The 20,977-nt window shown below is 38.5% G+C and overlaps 1 protein-coding gene across 1 annotated transcript in view; it reads right to left on the bottom strand.

Moving 5' to 3' along the window:
- The window catches only part of LOC140240073 (serine incorporator 3-like), a 36,598-nt gene extending 15,881 nt beyond the window's left edge, over positions 1-20,717 (bottom strand). Inside the window, exons 1-10 of the mRNA XM_072319882.1 lie at positions 20,525-20,717; positions 18,278-18,442; positions 17,546-17,733; positions 16,877-16,956; positions 15,090-15,227; positions 13,932-14,014; positions 13,245-13,338; positions 11,032-11,124; positions 6,028-6,154; positions 3,962-4,010 (exon numbers count right to left, since the gene is read on the bottom strand). Coding sequence (XP_072175983.1) covers positions 3,962-4,010; positions 6,028-6,154; positions 11,032-11,124; positions 13,245-13,338; positions 13,932-14,014; positions 15,090-15,227; positions 16,877-16,956; positions 17,546-17,733; positions 18,278-18,442; positions 20,525-20,545 — 1,038 coding nt within the window. The 5' untranslated portion in view covers positions 20,546-20,717. The remainder of the gene's footprint in view (positions 1-3,961; positions 4,011-6,027; positions 6,155-11,031; positions 11,125-13,244; positions 13,339-13,931; positions 14,015-15,089; positions 15,228-16,876; positions 16,957-17,545; positions 17,734-18,277; positions 18,443-20,524) is intronic.
- Between the last annotated feature and the right edge of the window lie 260 nt (positions 20,718-20,977).

Below are 20,977 nucleotides of genomic sequence, written 5' to 3'. Positions count from 1 at the left end.
ACAATGAAGCGAATGCAGATTTATGAACTGTATGACAGAACAAAGGAAGATCTATCAATTTTTTATTTGGAAAAAAAAAGGAGGGAAAAACTATTCTTTCTCAGAACACATTAGATGATGATTGATCTACAGATCTATACAGAGACACACACAATAAACACCTGAAGCCGCTCAATCACTCTATTTCCATCACAGGTTTAAAACATGACCTACATAATACATCATGTACCATCTTAACCTAACTTCAGCTACAAATTCTTTATCTTAATTTCCTTTCAGAATCACCCTAACTAACTTACGGCAACCAAACTTAAATAACAAAAAAGAAAGAGAGAGAGAGAGAGAAAAGTCACTACCATAAAAACATGTCTACTGTGGCAAACATTCATGATATTCACTACAGGTCCAGAAGCAGGAAAAATAGCAATTTAACAGGGGAAAAAAGCAAGGGTATTTCAAATCCCAATAATGTTTTGTTGCATTGCCCTCGGTAAAAAAAAACAGGACTGCCTGGGCATCTTATGTATTCCTATCAAATAATGTGTGGAGATATACAAGCCCAAAGGGTACAATAAATGGCAATACTACCTACTGAAATGGGTGGGGGAGGGGGGGGGGGGGTACAGGAAGGGGAGGTGGAAATGGTTGCTGAAGTAGGTAACTCATGATCAAAGCTATACATTAGGAGGCACACATACAAACATCTCTTGCTTCAATATATAATTTCCAGAGGGGTTCACATCACTGGAACAATTCAGCAAGGCTAACGAAAAATCAAATAATATGCCATTTCACAAAGTAATAGTAGAGTTGATCTGAATCATCAGAAACCAACCATATAGCATGCGTACTGTCAGAGTGGGTACTTACTATTTCGTGCAGCGTTTGTATGCCTTGGGCATTCACTACAGTATAAACATTGCCAATGCAGCCTGAACAATTTTCATCATACTAAATGCATGGGTCAAGTCTAACAAGCTTTCTGTTAATATCTGATGTTGTTGCATTGCATTCTTTTGTGAAATGTCCAACCACAGACATATAAGGAATACTACACGTATGGTCAGCATATGAGGGGGAGGGGCGGGTATTATGGAAAACAGGGTGTGTTGTACAACTGTTGATAATGAATTTTTCATGTGTGTAGTCCTCTGATATTTTGCCATGAAACCTTCACGCTGGACACTCACGTATGTAAATGAAGTTTACAGAATGTCAAAACAACCACATAGTCCCATATGTTTGCATCTGTGCAGGGCAATCTGCGGCTAAAAATAAAATAGACGGGGAATGTTGCGGGGCTCTCTGCTTGCCTCAGTCTAGCTGTAAGACACTTCAAATAGCTTCTTACCTTATAAACCATACCTCTTCTCAACAATGAGAACGAGTTTCATGTATTAACTTGAGATAAATACCAAACCACATACTGATACAGCATACGCACAGACAAATGAATGCCTTCAGCTTTGTACTTCAATTCAGGACTGGCATGTGTGGAATGTGAACAATGTATTCTTCATAATGTGTGGAGAGGATGTTGCACTATCTGGCTGACAAACATTCTGGAACTGTCACATTGGATGAGTGGAAATGTGTATACATCGTATGTCGTATGAAAATGTGGAGACCCACAATGACATCTTTGGGGAAAACAAGGAGAATCCACTCTCAGAGTGGTGATCAACTTACATCTCCAAACTATGCACAAGAAGAAGAAGGAGGAGAAGAAAAGAGGGGGCATATTAAACAGAAATTCAATACAGATTATCAAGGAGGAGATAAAACACAAGTGTATGTCAGAAGAAGCAATGAGTTTTTAAGAGGATATAAAATAAAAAGAGGCTTGCTGTCGTAGTTGGATCATCACTAATTGATCTTCATCCGTCTTCAGGGCTACCAGTACTATTAAGATCTCAGATTTCATCAAGGTGGTAGGTCAACTGTGTAAACATATGAAGGGTTTGCTTGCAAAAACCAATAAGTCCATTTTTGAAGATTTTGAAGTACGACCTCTGTCATAACGTACAAAATAATACCTTTTAAATGATACATTGGTCACTACATATAAAGGTATATTTTGGAAGTTATGGTCAAAACAAGCAAAAATTTTCTTATCATTCTCTTTATTTTTCTTGACCTTTAATCGCAAATATCTCCATTTGGCAAATATGGACTTATCGGTTTTTGCAAACAAACTCTTCATATGCACTGCTCACGTATACGTGCTTATGCGATGGGCTATACAAAATGTGTATTACTCCTAAATACTAAAATCGCATGGTGGTACTAAAGTTTGTTAGTATCCATTCCAGGACACGGGGTATCAGAACAGGGGGGCATTTCATGAAGGAACTTGTCGGATAAAATGTCCGACAAGTCAATTATATCCGACAAGTTCAGAGAAATCAGCCAATCAGACTAAAGAATTTCTCATAACTTGTCGGATATAATTGACTTGTCAGATATTTTATCCGACAAGTTCCTTCATGAAATGCCCCCCTGTGTAACTGAAGGTAGCCAAGAGTCAGGGATGCGAACTCTGTAACCATGACTGCAGTATTCTGGGGGTTGAAAAAGCATATTTTGGTGAAAAAAAACAAAACAGTATTTTCAACTTTCCTGCAAATAGACACATGTGCAGTAATACAATGTGGAATTGGGACAAATTTGTTTTCAACAAAAAAAAAAAGCTGATAAAACTGCCCCAACTGCGGACTATATTGTGCGGCGGAATTTCTGTGATCCACTGACCTAAAGTGAAAATTAGTACAGGGGGATACGGGAAGGAAGGAATGATATGTGAGCAAAATAATACTCATCTACAATGTCATTAACATGCAAAATTAACTGACACTGGCCAAACACCAAAAAAGAATAGATAAATAAATGCAGTAGCAAGTCAATCTTGTGCAATTTCCACTCTTACTGTACAGGTCAGAATAACTTTCACCAATTGCAAGAAGTACTTATTCACTTATCATAATCTGGCAAAGCTTTCCCCAAAAAGGTCCTGTTTTTTGCACATTTCCCACGACACATAACTAGTAAGAAAACAGAACACACAACTTTTGTGCTTGTTACATGTTAATGTAACACTATTATATTTTGATTCAGCAGAAATAAAAACATGTGAAATTTACCTTATTCGAGTCAAGCACAAAAAATTACTCATGCAAATATCTCAATTTTTACAGCATGTCCACAATAAGCGTGCTACCTAGAACTCGTATCACTGGGCAAACTGAAGGGTATTACCAGTACTCTGCTACTTATACAACATGTATACGATACTTACTGTACATTTTACTGTACATATTCAATTCGTTTGTTACTTTGTCTCTATTTTTTCCACTCACACAATCACTATTTATTACTGTATTAGAAATACATGCACGAATGCTTAATTGAATGGAAGGACACTACGTATTTGACAGTGTTAACCCAAGTGACAAGCTACTACTCTGTAAGTTGTATGCCATGTGGTATGTACCATAAAAGTTTCTTTACCTCTAATAGCTAGCTGTATTGATTACTGAGTTGCGCCACAATCAAGACTGTCCCAAATTCTTTAATGACATCCAAAACTCAAAGTGGTACGCACATGAGCGGACAAACTTCGTTACTGCATCTTCTCAGTCCCATGTATATATATATATGTATGTATGTATGCATGTCTTCTGACTGACTTCTAAAACTTGTTTGCTTTTCTTGCAAAGACATGTCTTCACTTCACACAGTAACACTAAACGAAATGCTAAAATCAAGGTTTTTTTTTGGGGGGGGGGGATGTGGGGGTTGGGTGGAAGAACAAGTCACAGTAAGGTGCCACACGAATCAGTAGTGGGACAGATTGCAAAGTGAACAGCGCCATCTGTTACATGATGGGAGGAATATTAGTATGGGGTGAACAGAAGTTGGGAGGCTTGAACGAAAAAGCTAGGAGAGAATTTTGAATTCTTACCTCACTGCCGGTGAGTTTGCCAACGTTGTTGGTGCTGGCAGTGCGGATACTGCAGAGGAAATGGGAAGGAGTGAAAGAATTAAAAAAAAAAAAAAAATCACCAGTTTTATCATGGCAATAAAGTGTAAAAGGCAACAAAACTACTAGCATGGGGGCAAATACTAGTTTCACACCTCCTCGGCCATTCTTGACGTTATATTTTGATGAAGTTCTGATTCTGTCAACTCACTTATTTCTCCTCTAGTTTTCATGTGTCAACTACACACTATCAGTATTTGACATTTGAATTATCTTGAAACAATGTGTATCTTTTCTTAGACAAAAGAACAAAAGATATATTTTTCTCTTAAAACTAGAATTATCACTGAAGGTGATTAATACCCCCGCCCCTAGTGTCGCTTTATAGTATGTGTTGTCATGAGGGCAATGACGTTAATACCAAGTTTGTGCACTTGTCGAATTGGAAACAGAATAATTTTAGTTTACTGTACAATTACAGAGTTGACACTGAGTCCCACAAGGTTCGGATAAAAAGTGTGGTTACCATGGCAATGCATTGTCTGATACAAACACAAGGGACATTTTGCATAACTACACTTAAAGACCATCATACACACCAAACTTGACCTTCATAGCTTGAATGGTTTATTTTGATACAAAAATGAGTGGTTACCATGGCAACACATTTTCCTTAAACTAACACATTGGTGTCTTGCAAAACTACACTTCTAGATCATGATACATACTAAATTTGACTTTAATTGCTTGAATGATGGAAAAGTTATTCGATCTGCAAGGTTTTGGTAAAATTGTGATTACCATGGCAACGGTTTGTGTGACAAACACAAAAATTATGCGTTCCACATCTATACCTCAGGGCCATAATGCCTACCAAATTTGGTTTCAATTGCCTGAAAACTGTGGAAGAAGTTCACTCCACAGGATTAAAAAAAAAAAAAAAAAAAATGTGGTTACCATGGCAACGCACTGTCCAATACAAATACAAAGGACATTTTGCAAAACTACACTAAAAGAGCATCATAAACACCAAATTTCACCTTCATGGATTAAATGGTTCAATTTGATACACAAATGAGTGGTTACCATGGCAACACATTTTTCTTATATTTTAATACAACACATTGGTATCTTGCATAACTACACCTCCTGATCATCATACATACTAAATTTGACCTTAATTGCTTGAACAATGTGGAAGTTATTCAATCCACAAGGTTTTGGTAAAATTATGGTTACCATGGCAACGCTTTGTCTGACAAATACAAAAATTATGTGTTCCACATCTATGCCTCAAGGCCATAATGCCTACGAAATTCGATTTCAATTGCTTCAAAACTGTGGAAGTTGTTCACTCACAAGGTTTCAAAGAAAACATACGATTACCATGGCAACGCTTTGTCAAGTACAATCACAAAGAGTGTCTTGCATAACTACACCTATAAATCATTATAGACACCAATTTTGAAATTGATTGCTTAAATACTATGGAAGTTATTCAATCCACAAGGTTTTGGAAAAAGTAATGGTTACTATAGCAACGCATTGTCCGACAAACACAAAAAACATGTCTTGCACATCTATACCTCCATATCATCATTTACCCTAAGTTTCATTTAAATTGCTTCAAAACTGTAGGAGGAGTTCGCGACGCAAGATTTTACAACAGACCGACCGACCGCCCGCCCAACCGCCAGCCCGACCAACATCACGGTGATTCCCATATATCCCCTTCACACTACGTGTGGCGGGGGTATAATCAAAATTAACAGAAAAGTTTTGAGCAAAAATAACGTGGCAGGGGTGTTTCTATGTTGATATATTACACAACCTACCAAGGGGGAAAGACGGGGGTACTGCACCATGGATAATATGGTTCATGCATACTACAGCTGGTGCCAAACTGTGCACAAGATAAGAGAAAAGATTGTTCTGTTTTATTTTCTGAAGACCCACCCATGTAACATCCATAAAGTGGAAGGGGCTTTTCATTCCCATTCACCCCATCCCCCGCCCCTTTTGACTATCACCATGGCAACAGTACTCACCAGGCATACAAGAGGCAGATTAGCCAGACGGCAAAGCTGGCCCAGTTCTCCGCTGAGCCTACGTTCGAATCCACAGCCGTGGCATTGACTTGATTGTTGATGATCTGATCGAGGCTGGGGTTGCAGGCTGGGCAAGAACGAGGACAGATAAAAGCACAGATAAAATAACAGATTAAAGCAGGTTTTAGGAACGCATCCAAATTCACAAGTAATCTAGTACTGTATATGTCAAATATTTTGCGAGGTTTTTATTTTTTGCGAGTCAGGTGCTATTTGCGAGAATAATGACTCCAATTCCGACATGAATGTGACATACGCATATGATGACATAAATGGTACCCTGGGGTACCAGAAAAAAATCGGCCATTTTGTTGAATTATTTATTATTTTTTAGGGCTGTACCCTGGGTTACCAAAAAGTGGGAAATTAATTTTTTTTGTGTGTGATGAATTCTTCAACATTCAATTATGGCCATTGTTCTTGTAAAAAAAAACCCTCTTCATCCTGTAGTTTTCTCAATTAATCCCTTGTTAACGTTATGAGTAACTATCCCCGGCGTCACTGGCCTTCTGAAACACCTCCAGAACATCGGCGGCCCCTTCCTTCCCCAACTTCCGAGTGGCGCGAAGCCTCGCGTTTTCCAGCCTCTCCTCTCTGGAAATTTTCCTTCTTTTCCGGCCCTTTCCTTTCAGTGCGGCATAGCCCCCATCACCTGCTGGCATTTTTGCAGCTTGATCCTAATTGCGAAAGGATATTTTGTTCGGCACAAAGTGCACAAAGCTTACAAAATTACGGGATCGAAACTACGTCTACGAGATCGTAACTTTGGCACAGCTAGCGGGCTATTATAATAGTGCGTGTAGTCAGTGCATGAAGCGCTATACTGAGTATCGCACCATACCACGGGTCAGTACAGTGCGCATACGTAATGCAGTAACTCTGCGGTTGTACTCGAGTGAACGTGAGATGGCGCTACACAACGTGGTACCCCGGGTTACTACGATACCCCGGGGTAGCGCGTGGTGCATCATATACATATCTCACTTCAGTACGGTACTTCAAGAGCGCAAAATTTATGCACTCGCGAAATCGTCTAGAAGTCCAGATTCACAAAGATTTAGACTTGTTAAATAAATGGTGTATACAGTATTATATGCATCACATGCACATTCTGCATTTCATACCAGCTAGCCACACTAAATAGACTGTTAACTGTCAAACAGAAAGAGACAGACATACAGAAAAACAAACAGAAATACTAACAGACAAATAAGCTGCGGTCACACTGGCAAAAGATTGCGAAGTTAAAGGTCACTATCTTTAGGATCCCGAAGTTTTGTCAATGTGATCGCAAACTTCCCAAGAAACTTCTCATGAAACTCTTCGCAACACCTCCCATGAAATGTCATAATCATCCACTACTGTCCAAACTACCACAAATGTCATAACATGTCAACCAAAAATGTCATAACATGTCAACCAAAAATGTCAAAATCTGATTAACCACAAATGTCATAACATGTTGACCACAAATCTCAAAATTTCTAGTTTTACTGCAAATGTCATAATGCGTCTACCACAAATGCCAGAACTCATTGCTTAAATAATGAAAAATAGTGAATTATACTGTAATTTGATCAATGTTTGTCCGTCTGCCTGTTAAATGGGATGAAACTTGGTGGGTGGCTAAAGGTTGATCCCAGAATTACCCACAAATGTCATAATGCATCAACCACAAATGTCAAAACTCATTGATTGCATTATAATATTAAAAAAAAAAACACAACAAAAAACTCAGAGAATCACACTATAATTTGATAAATGTTTGTTCATCTGTCCATCTGTCTGTCTGTTAAATGGGATGAAACTTGGTGGGTGGCTGTAGGTGGATCCCAGCATTAACCACAAATGTCATAATGCATCGACCGCAAATGTCAAAACTTGTTGCTTGCATTATAATAGGGCCATTCTCCGATAAAGCGTGCAAAACTGCGATTTTCGTGTCGCCAGCATGTTTATACAGTTTGAATCGATATTTTGTCCCTCAGAAATCAATTTTTTTGCTTAAATTCATCTGAGGGGTCAGACCTGTAAAATAAATACCAATAAAGCTATTGGGACGTCCGGGATAATATTAGAATTATGATTCGAAGTTTGATGTAACCCTAAAAACCCCATGTCGCCAGGACAGGAAGTGTTCATATAACAAGTTGTTACTTGTTAACATATCATTCAGATCAAATCTTTTGTACCTCATTACATTGCCCCTCGAGTGCCTGAATGAAAAATAATATTACATAACAATATGATGTTTTGAGATTTTTCTAAGAGATAATTTATATCATGTCGCCAAATCGCAGTCAGATACGTTACCCTTTTTTCAGACTCTTGAGAGAAGATCAAAGAAATGCCGCATGGCAGTGTAATTTCGTGTGTTAAACAAAGTCAACCTAACGCATACATGGAACCATGATTTATTCATTGAATCTCTAGTTACAAAATAAATATACTGATCCGAAGCCGCGGAAGCCTCATGTTACGATAAGCTGACATCAGATACGTTACTTAAACTTTGATTCATTTTGAAAAAAGTATGCTGTAAATAAAAACGAAGCTCAGATACTTTTGAATACTTTAGGCAATGATTAATCACGCAACAAAAAATTTTTGAGAAAATGAATATTTTAGTAGATAATAATATGAGAACGGTAACGGCACATCAGATACGTTACCATCAAAAGTGTCAGATACGTTACCAACAAAATAGAAGGTTATCCGCGCTTTTGCGCGCGGATTTAACCGGTTTACAACGGGCTCTCTTGTTATGACTTGCTAAAAGGATAGTTCTAAGAGGAATTAGGAGTTTATTTGAAGAAAATCGGTTTTGAAGTGGCCGATGTCCAATATAAAGTAAAAGAAACAAAAAAGTAAAAGAAACAAAATGTGGTGGCTCATCTCCTTTTATTTGGACATCTTTCTTGTACTTTATTTTGGACATCTCAGTCACTTCGGGGCTGTTTTCATGAAGTAAATACTTAATTCTTCATATAGTTATTATATGCTGTAAAGTATTTCGTGTAAGTGGATTTCAATTATCTTGCAAAAGGTTAAAACCTATACTCATCTAAACCAGAAATGTACTATCACTTATTGTGGCATTTACAAAAAGTGCCGTCAGACATGTTACAAATTCATTTTCTTTTAGCTTTGTTGTGTTTGTGTGTGTGCCTGTGTGCGTGTTATGTTCCACAATAACATAGAAAGACTTTAGAGGCTGAGTTTTGGTACCCACCTTTTTTTTTCAACTTCACAGCAAACGCAACTACATGAACAGTCTACCTTTCATTATTACCTTTCATTATAATGTTGCATCTTATTTACATAAAATGGGGTTGAATAGTATTATGGTTAAAGTCAAGATCACTCCCTTCGTTGCAGGTTTATGTTCTGAAAATATCGATAGGAATAGATGTCTAACAATTTCTAACGTTTTGCATCAGGTTTTTGAATCATATGTTTGAGTGATCGGGGTTTGATGTAAATTGGTAGTTTATTATGTCAATAAACATAAATACTTTGTCAGATACGTTACTATCGCTTATTGGTTCTTCAGACCTAATTTGTTACAGACAGGAACAAAGGAATTTGAATTTATATTTATCACTTGCTTATATCTTTTCCAATTTCATTCTTACCATCTTCCGTGTATCATAATAACAAAATTTCGGAATTATATCAGAAAAGAAGCATTGTGGAATTGTGCCTGCTTGACTCGTATTTTACGTACATCTCAAAGTTTTATTGAAGAATGATCTAATCTTCTATCGATGACGAGAACATTTTTTTTACGTTTAGAAGTGCTGTGTTTTAACGAAAATAATCATATTGTGATTTTCTTACAAGTTAAAATGAATATATTGGCATGATTGGTGTTGGGTTTAAAATTGTATACTAACGGAACGTCTGATGCGTCAGATACGTTACCACACACCGTTCTGCTTTCGATCCGAAATGTATTTAATCTGACAGAGATGTTTCCTGGCATTTGCTCTTTATGAGAGGTATAATACTTGTTCATAAAGTTGCATACATAATCAATGAGATTATTGTTGTAATTCAAATGCAGGTAAAAAGTTAGATTAGGGAAACGTATTTCAAGCCAAAATATGTACATGTTCTTGATTTTTATTTAGCCTTCATTTTATAGATTACGATCATTCTTATTACAGATTAGATCAAAGCTGACTCCAAAATGTTTCAACGATGCTTGTAGATGTTTAAGCTGGTAGTTTTACATTATCATTGCCATTTTAAAGCAAGAAATAAGCAGACAATCAACAGTTTTGTGATGCTACCTCTGGTAACGTATCTGATATTTGGTTTTGATAATAGTGATTATGCAAAAAAAAAGGACTCTACGTTTGGAAATGTTTCTAGGAAAAGTATGGGCTCTCAAAAATCACCCATTGATTGTTTTGTATTCCTAAGGGATTGAAGTTTCTGAAATAATAAAAAATAAATGAAATCTCTGATGTTGATTTTTTGTCATTTCTACAACGGTAATTGCACGCTTTATCGGAGAATGGCCCAATAATGAAAAAAAAAGAAAGAATCATACTATATTATGATTAACATTTGTCTGTCTATCTATCTATAAACTCGCTAGCCAGCTAGTTAGATAGATAGATAGATAGATAGATAGATATATAGATTAGATAGATGGATGGAAGGATGAATAGATAGATCAGATGGTTGAATGGATGGACGGATGGAAGGATGGAAGGATAGATAGATAGATAGATAGGATAGATAGATAGATAGATAGACAGATAGATAGAAAGATAGATGCCAGTATCTTGATAGATAGATAGATAGATAGATAGATAGATAGATAGACAGATAGATACACTGTAGATATATAGATAGATAGATAGGATGGATAGATTGCAAGAGGGAATTGACAGAGGAATATAACACACAGACATTCAGCGAGAAGAAACTTACTCCTATCTGGGTTGTTGCTCATGGCAGACCAGGTCAGATAGACGATGTACAGGGAGATGACTGCAGACTGAAGCAGGCCGGAGCGTGGCATGGCTGGTGGATGGGTCAAAGGTCAAATGCTTGCATTTATTCATAAGCATTTTGTATACTTCATCAGATCTCTTTATCAGTAAAAAACTAGATATGTCGCTACAGCGACTGGTTATACCCCCGCCAAACAACATTTCATAAGCTTTGGTCAAAACAACATTTCATAAGCTTTGGTCAAAAAACTGAGGAAGTAGTTAAATCCGCAAGATCTTTCCTTGATCTTCTGCCATTAATATGCCGTTACCCTGGCAACATACTTTCGGGTACTGTCGAAAAATGCGTCTTGCACATCTACAACCAAAGGCACACATCTGTACCAAGTTTCATGGAAATTGGGCAAAAACTGAGGAAGTAGTTTGCAACACAAAATTTTCCATCATTTTGGCTCATAATATGTGAGCTGTTACCATGGCAACATACTTTTTGTCACTGTCAAGAAATGTGTCATGCTGACCTATATCCTAAGACAAACATTCAATATGAATTCCATGAGAATTGGAAGAACACTGATGAAGCAGTTTTGCCATGAAGCATTTTGCCCTATATTTTACCAATAACATGCCGTTACCATGGCAACGCACTTTTTGCCACTGCGGAAATATGTGTCTTGCACATTAACATATTCAGATGAACATCTGTACCTAATTTCATAAAAATTGATCAAAAACTGTGGGAGGAGTTCGCAACGCAAGATTTGTACCCATTTTTGCCCATAATATGCCGTTACCATGGCAACGTTCTTTTGAGTACTGTCAAAAAATACGTCTTGCACATCTACAACCCAAGGCACACATCTGTGCCAAGTTTTATGGGAATCGGTTGAAAACTGAGGAAGTAGTTCGCGACGCAAGATTTGCAACGGACCGACCGCCCGACAGACCACCCGACCGACCGCCCGACCGTCCGCTGATTCCTATATACCCCCTTCAAACTTCGTTTGGCGGGGGTATTAAAAACCCTAACCCCTATCATCCCCCCCCCCCCTTCAAAAGAACAGACACTTCATACAGAAAAATCAGCTGTAAATGGCAGATAAATGCTTTAAAGCCTACCTAGTAAATACCGATATAATCTTTTCTATTAAAGACAGGTTTGTCAGACTTCACCGAGTTACAAATGAATGTGATCATCTTTAGTCCTGTGGCTTTCAGTGCCTTTACCAAGCAATCCAGCTCTCAGAGAGCAGAGCAAACAATTTTCTTTTAACCCATTCCATTCTGAATTCTGAAATGCCCATAGACTTCATACTCAAGCCACCAGGTTCCCATACGGAACGGGTTAATAACAACTATGAACCCCAAAATACACACATTACATAAGTTGACCAATCTATTGCACCTACAGCCTACATGTCGTTGAAAAAAAGCAAGTGAGGGAAACTTCAGAAACCCGAGTGAACTTTGACCTTCGATTCCATTTTGCCTGTCAGGTGGCAGAAAGATACTTTCCTTTCCTTTTCTTTGCTGCTTCCCTCTCTTCTTTTCCTTGATTCTTTGGTTGCCTTTTTTATTCCAAGTTAGGGAGGTTGTCTTTATGCACAGCCACCTTATATACAAGATTTAACAGTACAGTTGAACCTCTCTTATCCGGCCTCCCTTTATCCGGATCTCTCTATTATACGGACGCAATCTCGCCGTGATTTTTTTTTTAATAATTACGGGAGGAAAGGGGGATTCCCAACTCCTTGAGATCTCCTACACAAACACAAGGAATTACATATACTTGATACATTTCTTAATAATTATTTAGGTAAATCATCCCAAGAATTTATAAAAAAAAATGATTTCATTCTTGCAAACACGAACCTCTATTTTGGGGTCTGTTACTGAGTGTAACAATGAAAAGGTTGCAGTATACACATTACTACATGTGGTACTACAATGGGCTACATCAGTACAGGCTACATCAGTACATGTGTATGTATATGTACATGTATAAAGCATTGAGTCTCCCGTATCCGGCCAAATCCCTTATCCGGATGAGCCCCGGTCCCGACTTGTCCGGATACGAGAGGTTCCACTGTATCTTCTGGAAAGACTAACTTGTAGAAGAGAAAGGGGGAGGCATCATATTCTACTGGTACATTGGTGGGGGGGGGGGGGAAATAGGGATGGAAGACTCACCATCCTGGACTTTGGGCAGCACTGAAATGATGGACATGGCGATGCAGAGGATGAGGGCGAAGCTGATGAAGAACTTGTGGAGCGAGCACTGTCCCTGTTTGGGGTAGAGGAGATTGATTGTATAATTCCGAGTGGCTTATCTGTTCTCATTTAATGCATAGGAAGGCATGAAGCAACAATAACAAAAAAAACCAACAGAACAAACTAGAAATGTCGCTATGGCGACTGGTATGCCTCCGCCATAATGCATGATTCTCCTAATAGGTCTAGATAGTACATGTGGACAATGTGTGATTGCATTTTCACAAAATAGGCAAAATATTAAAATGACAAGTTTGTCACAAATGTGTTGAATGTTCACCTTCCTTGACCTAGGTTTAATTGGATGAATAGGAGAGCATGTATTTGGGACGAGGTAATATGCCCCGTCAAAACATGATACACATGTACACAATACACATAAAACACATAAACATACACAACAGCAGAACAATGACAGATAAGTAAAAACAAAAATTGCTTCTGCTATGGGGCATGTCGTTAATTATTCCCCAATGTTCACACATTCACAAGCACAGCTGGGGGACAAGGTAATTACAACCCACTGTCACTGAATGATCTAAAGAGGACGGTGAACTGATCTCGTTCCAATCTCTGGGTCACACTAGCCAATGCTTGAAGTCTCACCCCTGAGCCAATGTAGTAGACGTAGAAGAGAACTATGCCAGTGAGTGCCGCCAGGTACATAAAAACGGTGGATGACATCAGAGCTATAATGGTAAAGACAAAACAATAGAAAACAAAGAGAGAGAGAACTTCCTCATTATCATAAATGTCCTGTTTGAATTTTACAATTTGAAAGGCATTGGAGGACAGTATTCACAAATGTAGTACTGTAAAACGAGGAAAGTTCGCATGCATTTTAATTTCGCAAATTTCGCGAGTGCTAAGATTCGCGAAATTATAATGTACATGAAAGTTCTTGTCTACACTATATGCATTGAATTGCAAGGTAACTCGCAAAAATTTCATGCCCCAAAAAAGACAGTCGGCTCCAATTCGTGAAAATTTCATGCCGGGAAAATATTGTGTTTTACAGAAATTAGTTTTCAGAAAGCACAGACTTTTATCTGGGGTATGAATACATTGTGCACAGCAGGCCAGTCGAGCACAATATTTCAGTTCATGAATGCTCTTTTCCCAAGTGACTAAGCTGTTCCTTATTCCCGGACAACAAAAGGGAAAGAAACTCCCAAAATAGATCTTATCGCTTGTGGGATTTGCGATTGGATGGGACCAAAGGGAAAGTTCTTCCCAAACAAATAAGTGGATTCAGGAAAAGCAGAACTGAAAGATGGAGAAAAATTTGTTATGATGATGCAAACATTTGAAAGGGAATGGCAAAGTTGTGGGCTAAAGGATATGTCATACTGGTGAGCAATACAACTATAAACAGACAAGAAAAGACAGTACTACACACCTATCTCAAAGAGTGATGTATACTGAAGCACCTAGACAAATCTGAATTAGAGAAATATCTTGATAGCTTGAATTCAGAGACATGATAATAAATCATGTTTACATAGGAATAACTGCACTAAAATCATATACTGAAGATATGATTTCCAAGCTTCATAATCAATTGGGAATGTTTTTTTCTTCCATAAAAATATAATTGAAGCAATTAGTAATGATTGTTATTTTAATTCAATACAGAAAGCAAACTTGTCAACCTCTCACCTTATAATAGGTGAAGGGAACTATTAAAAAAAAAATATAATAGTTGTTTCTGGGATTTGAAACGGTGACTTTCGGATATTTGTTTTGACTAGGAGGGACACTTACCACAGTACCAGCCCTTGTTCTCGCTTTCCTCCATGCGACCGACCCAGTTCTCGTTCCAGGAGTGGGCAAAGTCAACCAGGAGCACCAGCTGGATAATGATGAAGGCGAAGGCTCCCACCATGCCGAAGTACATGAATACTGTCGGGTGCACAGAGCAGCAAAATCGCAATTTCAACCCCTTAAGTCAATCTTCTTGAAATGTTTCATTCAAAACGATGCTCATGGGTTTTTCACAAGAACAAAGGAATAATGAGATTCTTGGCTATGCAAATTTTAGATACTGCTAAAATTTGAGAGAAGACTTTGAAAACACTATCCTAAACCTTGGTATAAATGGGTAGTTTTTCAAACTTACAAAGAAAGGAGAATCTGGTGTGTATGTAGAACTAGATTCCACTGTCAAAGAAATACTGAAAATAAGGAAAAGTAGAAATTACGCGGTGCGTAATATATGTCCCCGCCGGAAGTGTAAATCTTTGAACTGGCATCAATGAGTGTAGAAGTTTTTAAGACCTCACCTAGTGCCATCACATATTAAGCAAATGGAATCGAAATAGGGTTAGAAATGGCGAAGGAGTAGCATTTTGTAGCAAAATGTACAAATTAGGTCAAAAATCAAGGTCAAAGGTCAAAGAAGTCAAAGGTCAAAATTCTGTGTGGAGGTTTTGAAGCCCTCACCTAGTGCCATCACATAAAGCAAACGGAATCGAAATCAGGTTAGAAATGGCGAAGGAGTAGCATTTTGTAGCAAAATGTACAATATAGGTCAAAGGTCAAGGTCACTGGTCACAACTGAAATTCTGTGTAGAAGTTTCACAGCTCCCATGTAGTGCTATCATATAAAGCAAACAGAATCAAAATTGGCTCATAAATGACAGAGAAGTAGCAAATTGAACATTTTGATCATAAACAGACGCACACACACACACACATACACACGGACACACACACACACACACATGGACACACACACGGACACACACACGTACGGAGCCCGTTTCAAAGTCCCCTGCTCGAACTCGTTCGGCGGGGACAATTACTCAACTCTGGCCAATAAACTGAAGAGTAGCATTCAAGACAACTCTCTCACAAAAGACAGTGCAAAAACAAAATTCTTCAAGTGTTTGGACTGGAATCGGAATGAAAGTTATGATGGACAGGTCACTACTTTCTTCGCACTCGTAACCACCTCCCCTTTAACCCCCAATAAAATTGACAAAACAAAAAAGCAAGGGAAAATATTGGCCAGATGAATTTGTTTTATGGAGGAAATGACACCAAAGTCAGGATTGAGGAGCACCCTATGACTTGGGCAAACTATCTGCGATGATTCATCCAAACATAGCTTGAGGAAAAGAAGATACATCTGTGCATGCCTAATTATAATCCATGCTATATCTGCTTTTTATTTATTGCTCATCAAAATGTATTAATGTACTATAAAACACGAAATGCTCATGTGTATTTTGATATTGAGAATTTGCCAGAGCCAAGATTTGCGAAATTAAACTGCAGGTGAAAGTTCTTGCCGACACCATGCATTGAATGTCACTGGCAATTTGCGAAAATTTCATGCCACGAAAAAGGCCATCAGCTCCATTTTATGAAAATTTCATACTGCGAACATTTTGCGTTTTACAGTAATGCAAAGTATCCATACATCTAAATAAAATATGCTAGAACAGTCCACCCAGTCATGAGTGCAAGACTCATGCACTGCATATGTGGTAATCAAATCAAACCAAATCAAATTAAATCAAATCATGACAGAGACACAGTTGAGTTACCTTGCTCAAAAGCTCCACCTGGAATAAAGAAGCCAGCCACGCAGAGACCCGTCATCACAAGGAACTTGAAAAACCAGAATCTGTGTAGAAATCACGATTTTAAGACACAAGCTGATATTTCAGATGCACAAGAAACAGATCACTAAACAGCAGGCAAGAGCAGACAAATTGCAGTTCTACACTAACGCATACTTGCAACAATCATGTTCACACATAGCTTGGATGGTCTGAATTCTCTAATTACCAGAAGTACATAAATCTTGTATGGGATCAAAATCTACATAGGGGAAGTTCAAAACTGATAATAACTGCATTAAAGTGATACTGGAAAGAATCAAATGCTGAAGAGAGAGAGAGAGAGTCCAAGGCAAAAATTGCTACACAAAGAAGAGTAAATTTCTCAGATATGCTGCTCAAGTTAGTCTGTCCAACAAACCCTTCAATTCAGGAACAACACACACTACAGCACCAATAAAAACATACACAAATCATTCAAATCTATTATCTGTATAGCCATTTCGCAAAAACCTTTAGTGTTACATTATTGTATAATTCCCTTGCCCTGTTAAGCACCCCCCCCCCACCCCTTTATTTATTTATTTTTATTTATTTCTTTAATTTTTAATTTTTTTTTTTTTTTTGGGGGGGGGGAGGTTCATCAAACCTTACCCGTTCTGGATTGGCGCTCGCGGATCTCTGCTATTCTTGACTTGAATCATGATCAGCCCCATGAGGAAGAAGAATGACGCCACACCAAAGCTGACGCGGTAAACAGAGCGGTAGCCGGTCAGCTTGGCGCAGACGTCAGCCGGGATGAGCTGGTTGACCCCATACGCACTTTTGCACAATAAGGGAGACTGCCGTGGGGAAGGAGAAGAATGAGGGGTAAGTGATAACTCTAATGAATCCACGTGCATCTTGTACATGTGGTCCAGAGGTGGTGAACTTGGGGTTGTCCCCTTCACTGACGGGAACTGCTAGATCCCCCATTCATTCATCAGTGCAAACTGTATTCTACACTACAATAGCATGTATGCATCTTGAGCACTCTGCAGAGTGGATTTGGCACAAAAGTTTTATTACTACAATTACAGTTGTGCATGATTCTCTGGACCCATTCTATAATATCATATGAATTGTCTGATGAGGAACAGACAGCTTGTTTTCCCGTCCTTGTTTTGTTTTCTTTCTTTTTTCCCCCACATTTTTGCAGCATCCACAAGTAAAAAAAAAGAAAAAAAAAAAGAAAAGACCCCTGGAAAACTTATGATAAAACTTCTCCAGTTTATGCGTTTGTCTCCATGAGCATCACAAACAAAGGTGTGTGCCCACTAGGTGAGCCAGCCAGTAGTGCAATAGTGGCTCTAAATGGCAAATTGAATACCACGCTGCGGTGCCTACCTGTTTCAGGGCATCGTCGACCTCTGGGAGGAGGAACACAGCGGACGTTATGGCTCCGACCAGCAGGAAGAGGCCATACACGATCCTGGTCGAGGTCGAGTTCTTGCAGGACGGGCATGCCGAGCAGCAGCAGGAACAGGCTGCCGACGTGACGCAGCACGCCAACTACATCATCGCAGGAGACCGGAGAAGCAGAGGAGGATGGGATGACAGAGGGACATTCAAAAATAAAAAATGAAAGGAATTAGAGGACAGAACAGCATCATCTCTGAAAGGAATTAGAGGACAGAACAGCATCATCTCTGAAAGAAAATTTTACCATCTCCTAAACTGCCACAAATGGTATAGTTTTGGTTGAGAAAGGTCTTCAGGTTTCCAACATTTTTTGATGATGATTTTTTGAGACAATGAGAACTTATGAATTGTGAAAGAGCAGTCCCAAGTATACGCCTACTCGGGCGTGTTATAGCAAAAATCAGCCTGTCCTCAACAGGTTAATTATGATTTAAAGATGGGACCCACCTTTTATTATGATCGTTTTATGTGACTTTGTTGGTGAACCATTTCAGCCATGTCACAACCGATTTTCATCAAATAAACTTTGAATTCTTCTCGAGTCTTTTAAAATTGAATGCCTTCTATAACATTTGATTTTGATAAAATGGTTTCGAACATTAGGTCTACAATTGTAGACCCTCTATGGTCTATCGTGCAAAGAGTTACCAATTATAAAGCTGACTCCTTATCTCAACCAATCGATGTCTATGTACTAACGCCAACGACAACGTTAGAATCTAACGTTAGACTTCGGCTGGACTTAGTCTTCCTACTCTTAGACCAAAATGTAGACAGTGTTATTATATGTAACACTAACTACACGCAGCCGCTGTCGCGAAGCGACGCGGCTGCACCTGTATTCCTTCGCAGACGTTGTCATTTTTCAGTGTGGTTGTGCGACTCCTTCATGAATATCTTTATTAATCATGGAAAACTAAAATACAAGGAATTATCGTAATCTATGATAATCATTCAATAATCGGTATGCGATTTTTTGTTTAATTACGTCAAAAACTCACCGAAATCTGTGGCTGAAATCAGGTCTGTAAACGTCCTTATTGCTTCACTCCTCATCTGCGTGTTATTTGAATGGCATTCACTCTCGTATACTACAACGTACAACGTAGGTAGTCGGAAAGCTAGAGGGCGCCTCTCCGACTACCTACGTTGTACGTTGTAGTATACGAGAGTGAATGCCATTCATAATAACACGCAGATGAGGAGTGAAGCAATAAGGACGTTTACAGACCTGGGGCCCGTTTCATAAACTTGTCATCAGTGACAAGTTGTCATAGATGTGACAAGCTACTGAAATCCTTGCATCTGATTGGCTGAGAGCAAATTTGTCATAGAAATGTGGCAGTTGTCACTGATAACAAGTTTTATGAAACGGGCCCCTGATTTCAGCCACAGATTTCGGTGAGTTTTTGACGTAATTAAACAAAAAAATCGCATACCGATTGAATGATTATCATAGATTTCGATAATTCCTTGTATTTTAGTTTTCCACGATTAATAAAGATATTCATGAAGGAGTCGCACAACCACACTGAAAAATGACAACGTCTGCGAAGGAATAGAGGTGCAGCCGCTGTCTCTACAGCGGCTGCGTGTAGCTAATCCTAATGTTACACTTAGGACCTACTTAGACTCTAACCGTTAAGAGTGTTTTCTCGTTTCTTGTACCTTGTCTAATGTGAGAAACCAGCATCCCTTCAAAACTAACATCATCGTACCCACCAGGCCAATAGATAAGCCATTAATATCACCTGTAAAACTATGTTCCCTTTAGGCCTATGCCATGGTAGTAGTACATGTGTAACGTCAGTTAGGTAGGGTCTATGTTCATTTTTAAACACTTGTTTTGATTCGTAGGAAATTGTACTGACTACTGCACTGCCTTAACAGTGCTTAAAATTGTATTATCCGTTCTCAACTCAGCTCAGCAATCATAGGACAGTATTAACTCGCTACACACAACAGTCATGACAGTGTTGTTTGTTTACTGCGCAATCCAATTGCTTTATTTGTCGGTGTAGTAGAACCACTAGAAACTCTACTGTAATTTACGACACGCTATTGTAGCTAGTGTGATGTAGTGCGATGTACGGTACGAGTGCTACGCTAGCTACGGTACGAATACTGTACACAATTGTGACTTGATGCATTTAATGTTAACCAACAACTCACCGCTCCAAGTCCGCAACACATTTTCTCGCGGCGAAATCCTCAACTCCTGGGTTGAAAGGCCACTTATTCGATTCTTTGATATCTCAAGAAAATGATGATAATGATTTACGGCTTTATTTCTTCATAAAATGGGTAAACAAAAGGCGATGAAAATATAGTGACAGTAGTAACTTCGTAACACAACTGACGGCTGATGTTGTTTTGTCATATCCTACTTAGACTCACTTCAAGTCGTTTTAAAAATTATGGAATATTCTCTATGAAACAATGAGCCAGCGCTTTGGAAAAGAAGAATAAGAAAATTCCCAGCGTTGTTTTTTGTTGATTGTATTATCTCTCTCCTTTTAAAGAGATTACACTTTCATGTGTAATAATCAAAGCTATTCATGCTTCTGATGATAAATATGTTGAATCTCTCTGTGTTTTGGTACATGGTTCAGGCTGATCTGACGA

Source organism: Diadema setosum, chromosome 16 (genome assembly GCF_964275005.1).
Source record: "Diadema setosum chromosome 16, eeDiaSeto1, whole genome shotgun sequence".
Classification (NCBI taxonomy): domain Eukaryota; kingdom Metazoa; phylum Echinodermata; class Echinoidea; order Diadematoida; family Diadematidae; genus Diadema; species Diadema setosum.
The sequence above is the reverse complement of the archived record's forward strand: the minus strand, read 5'-3'. Positions and strand labels throughout refer to the sequence as shown.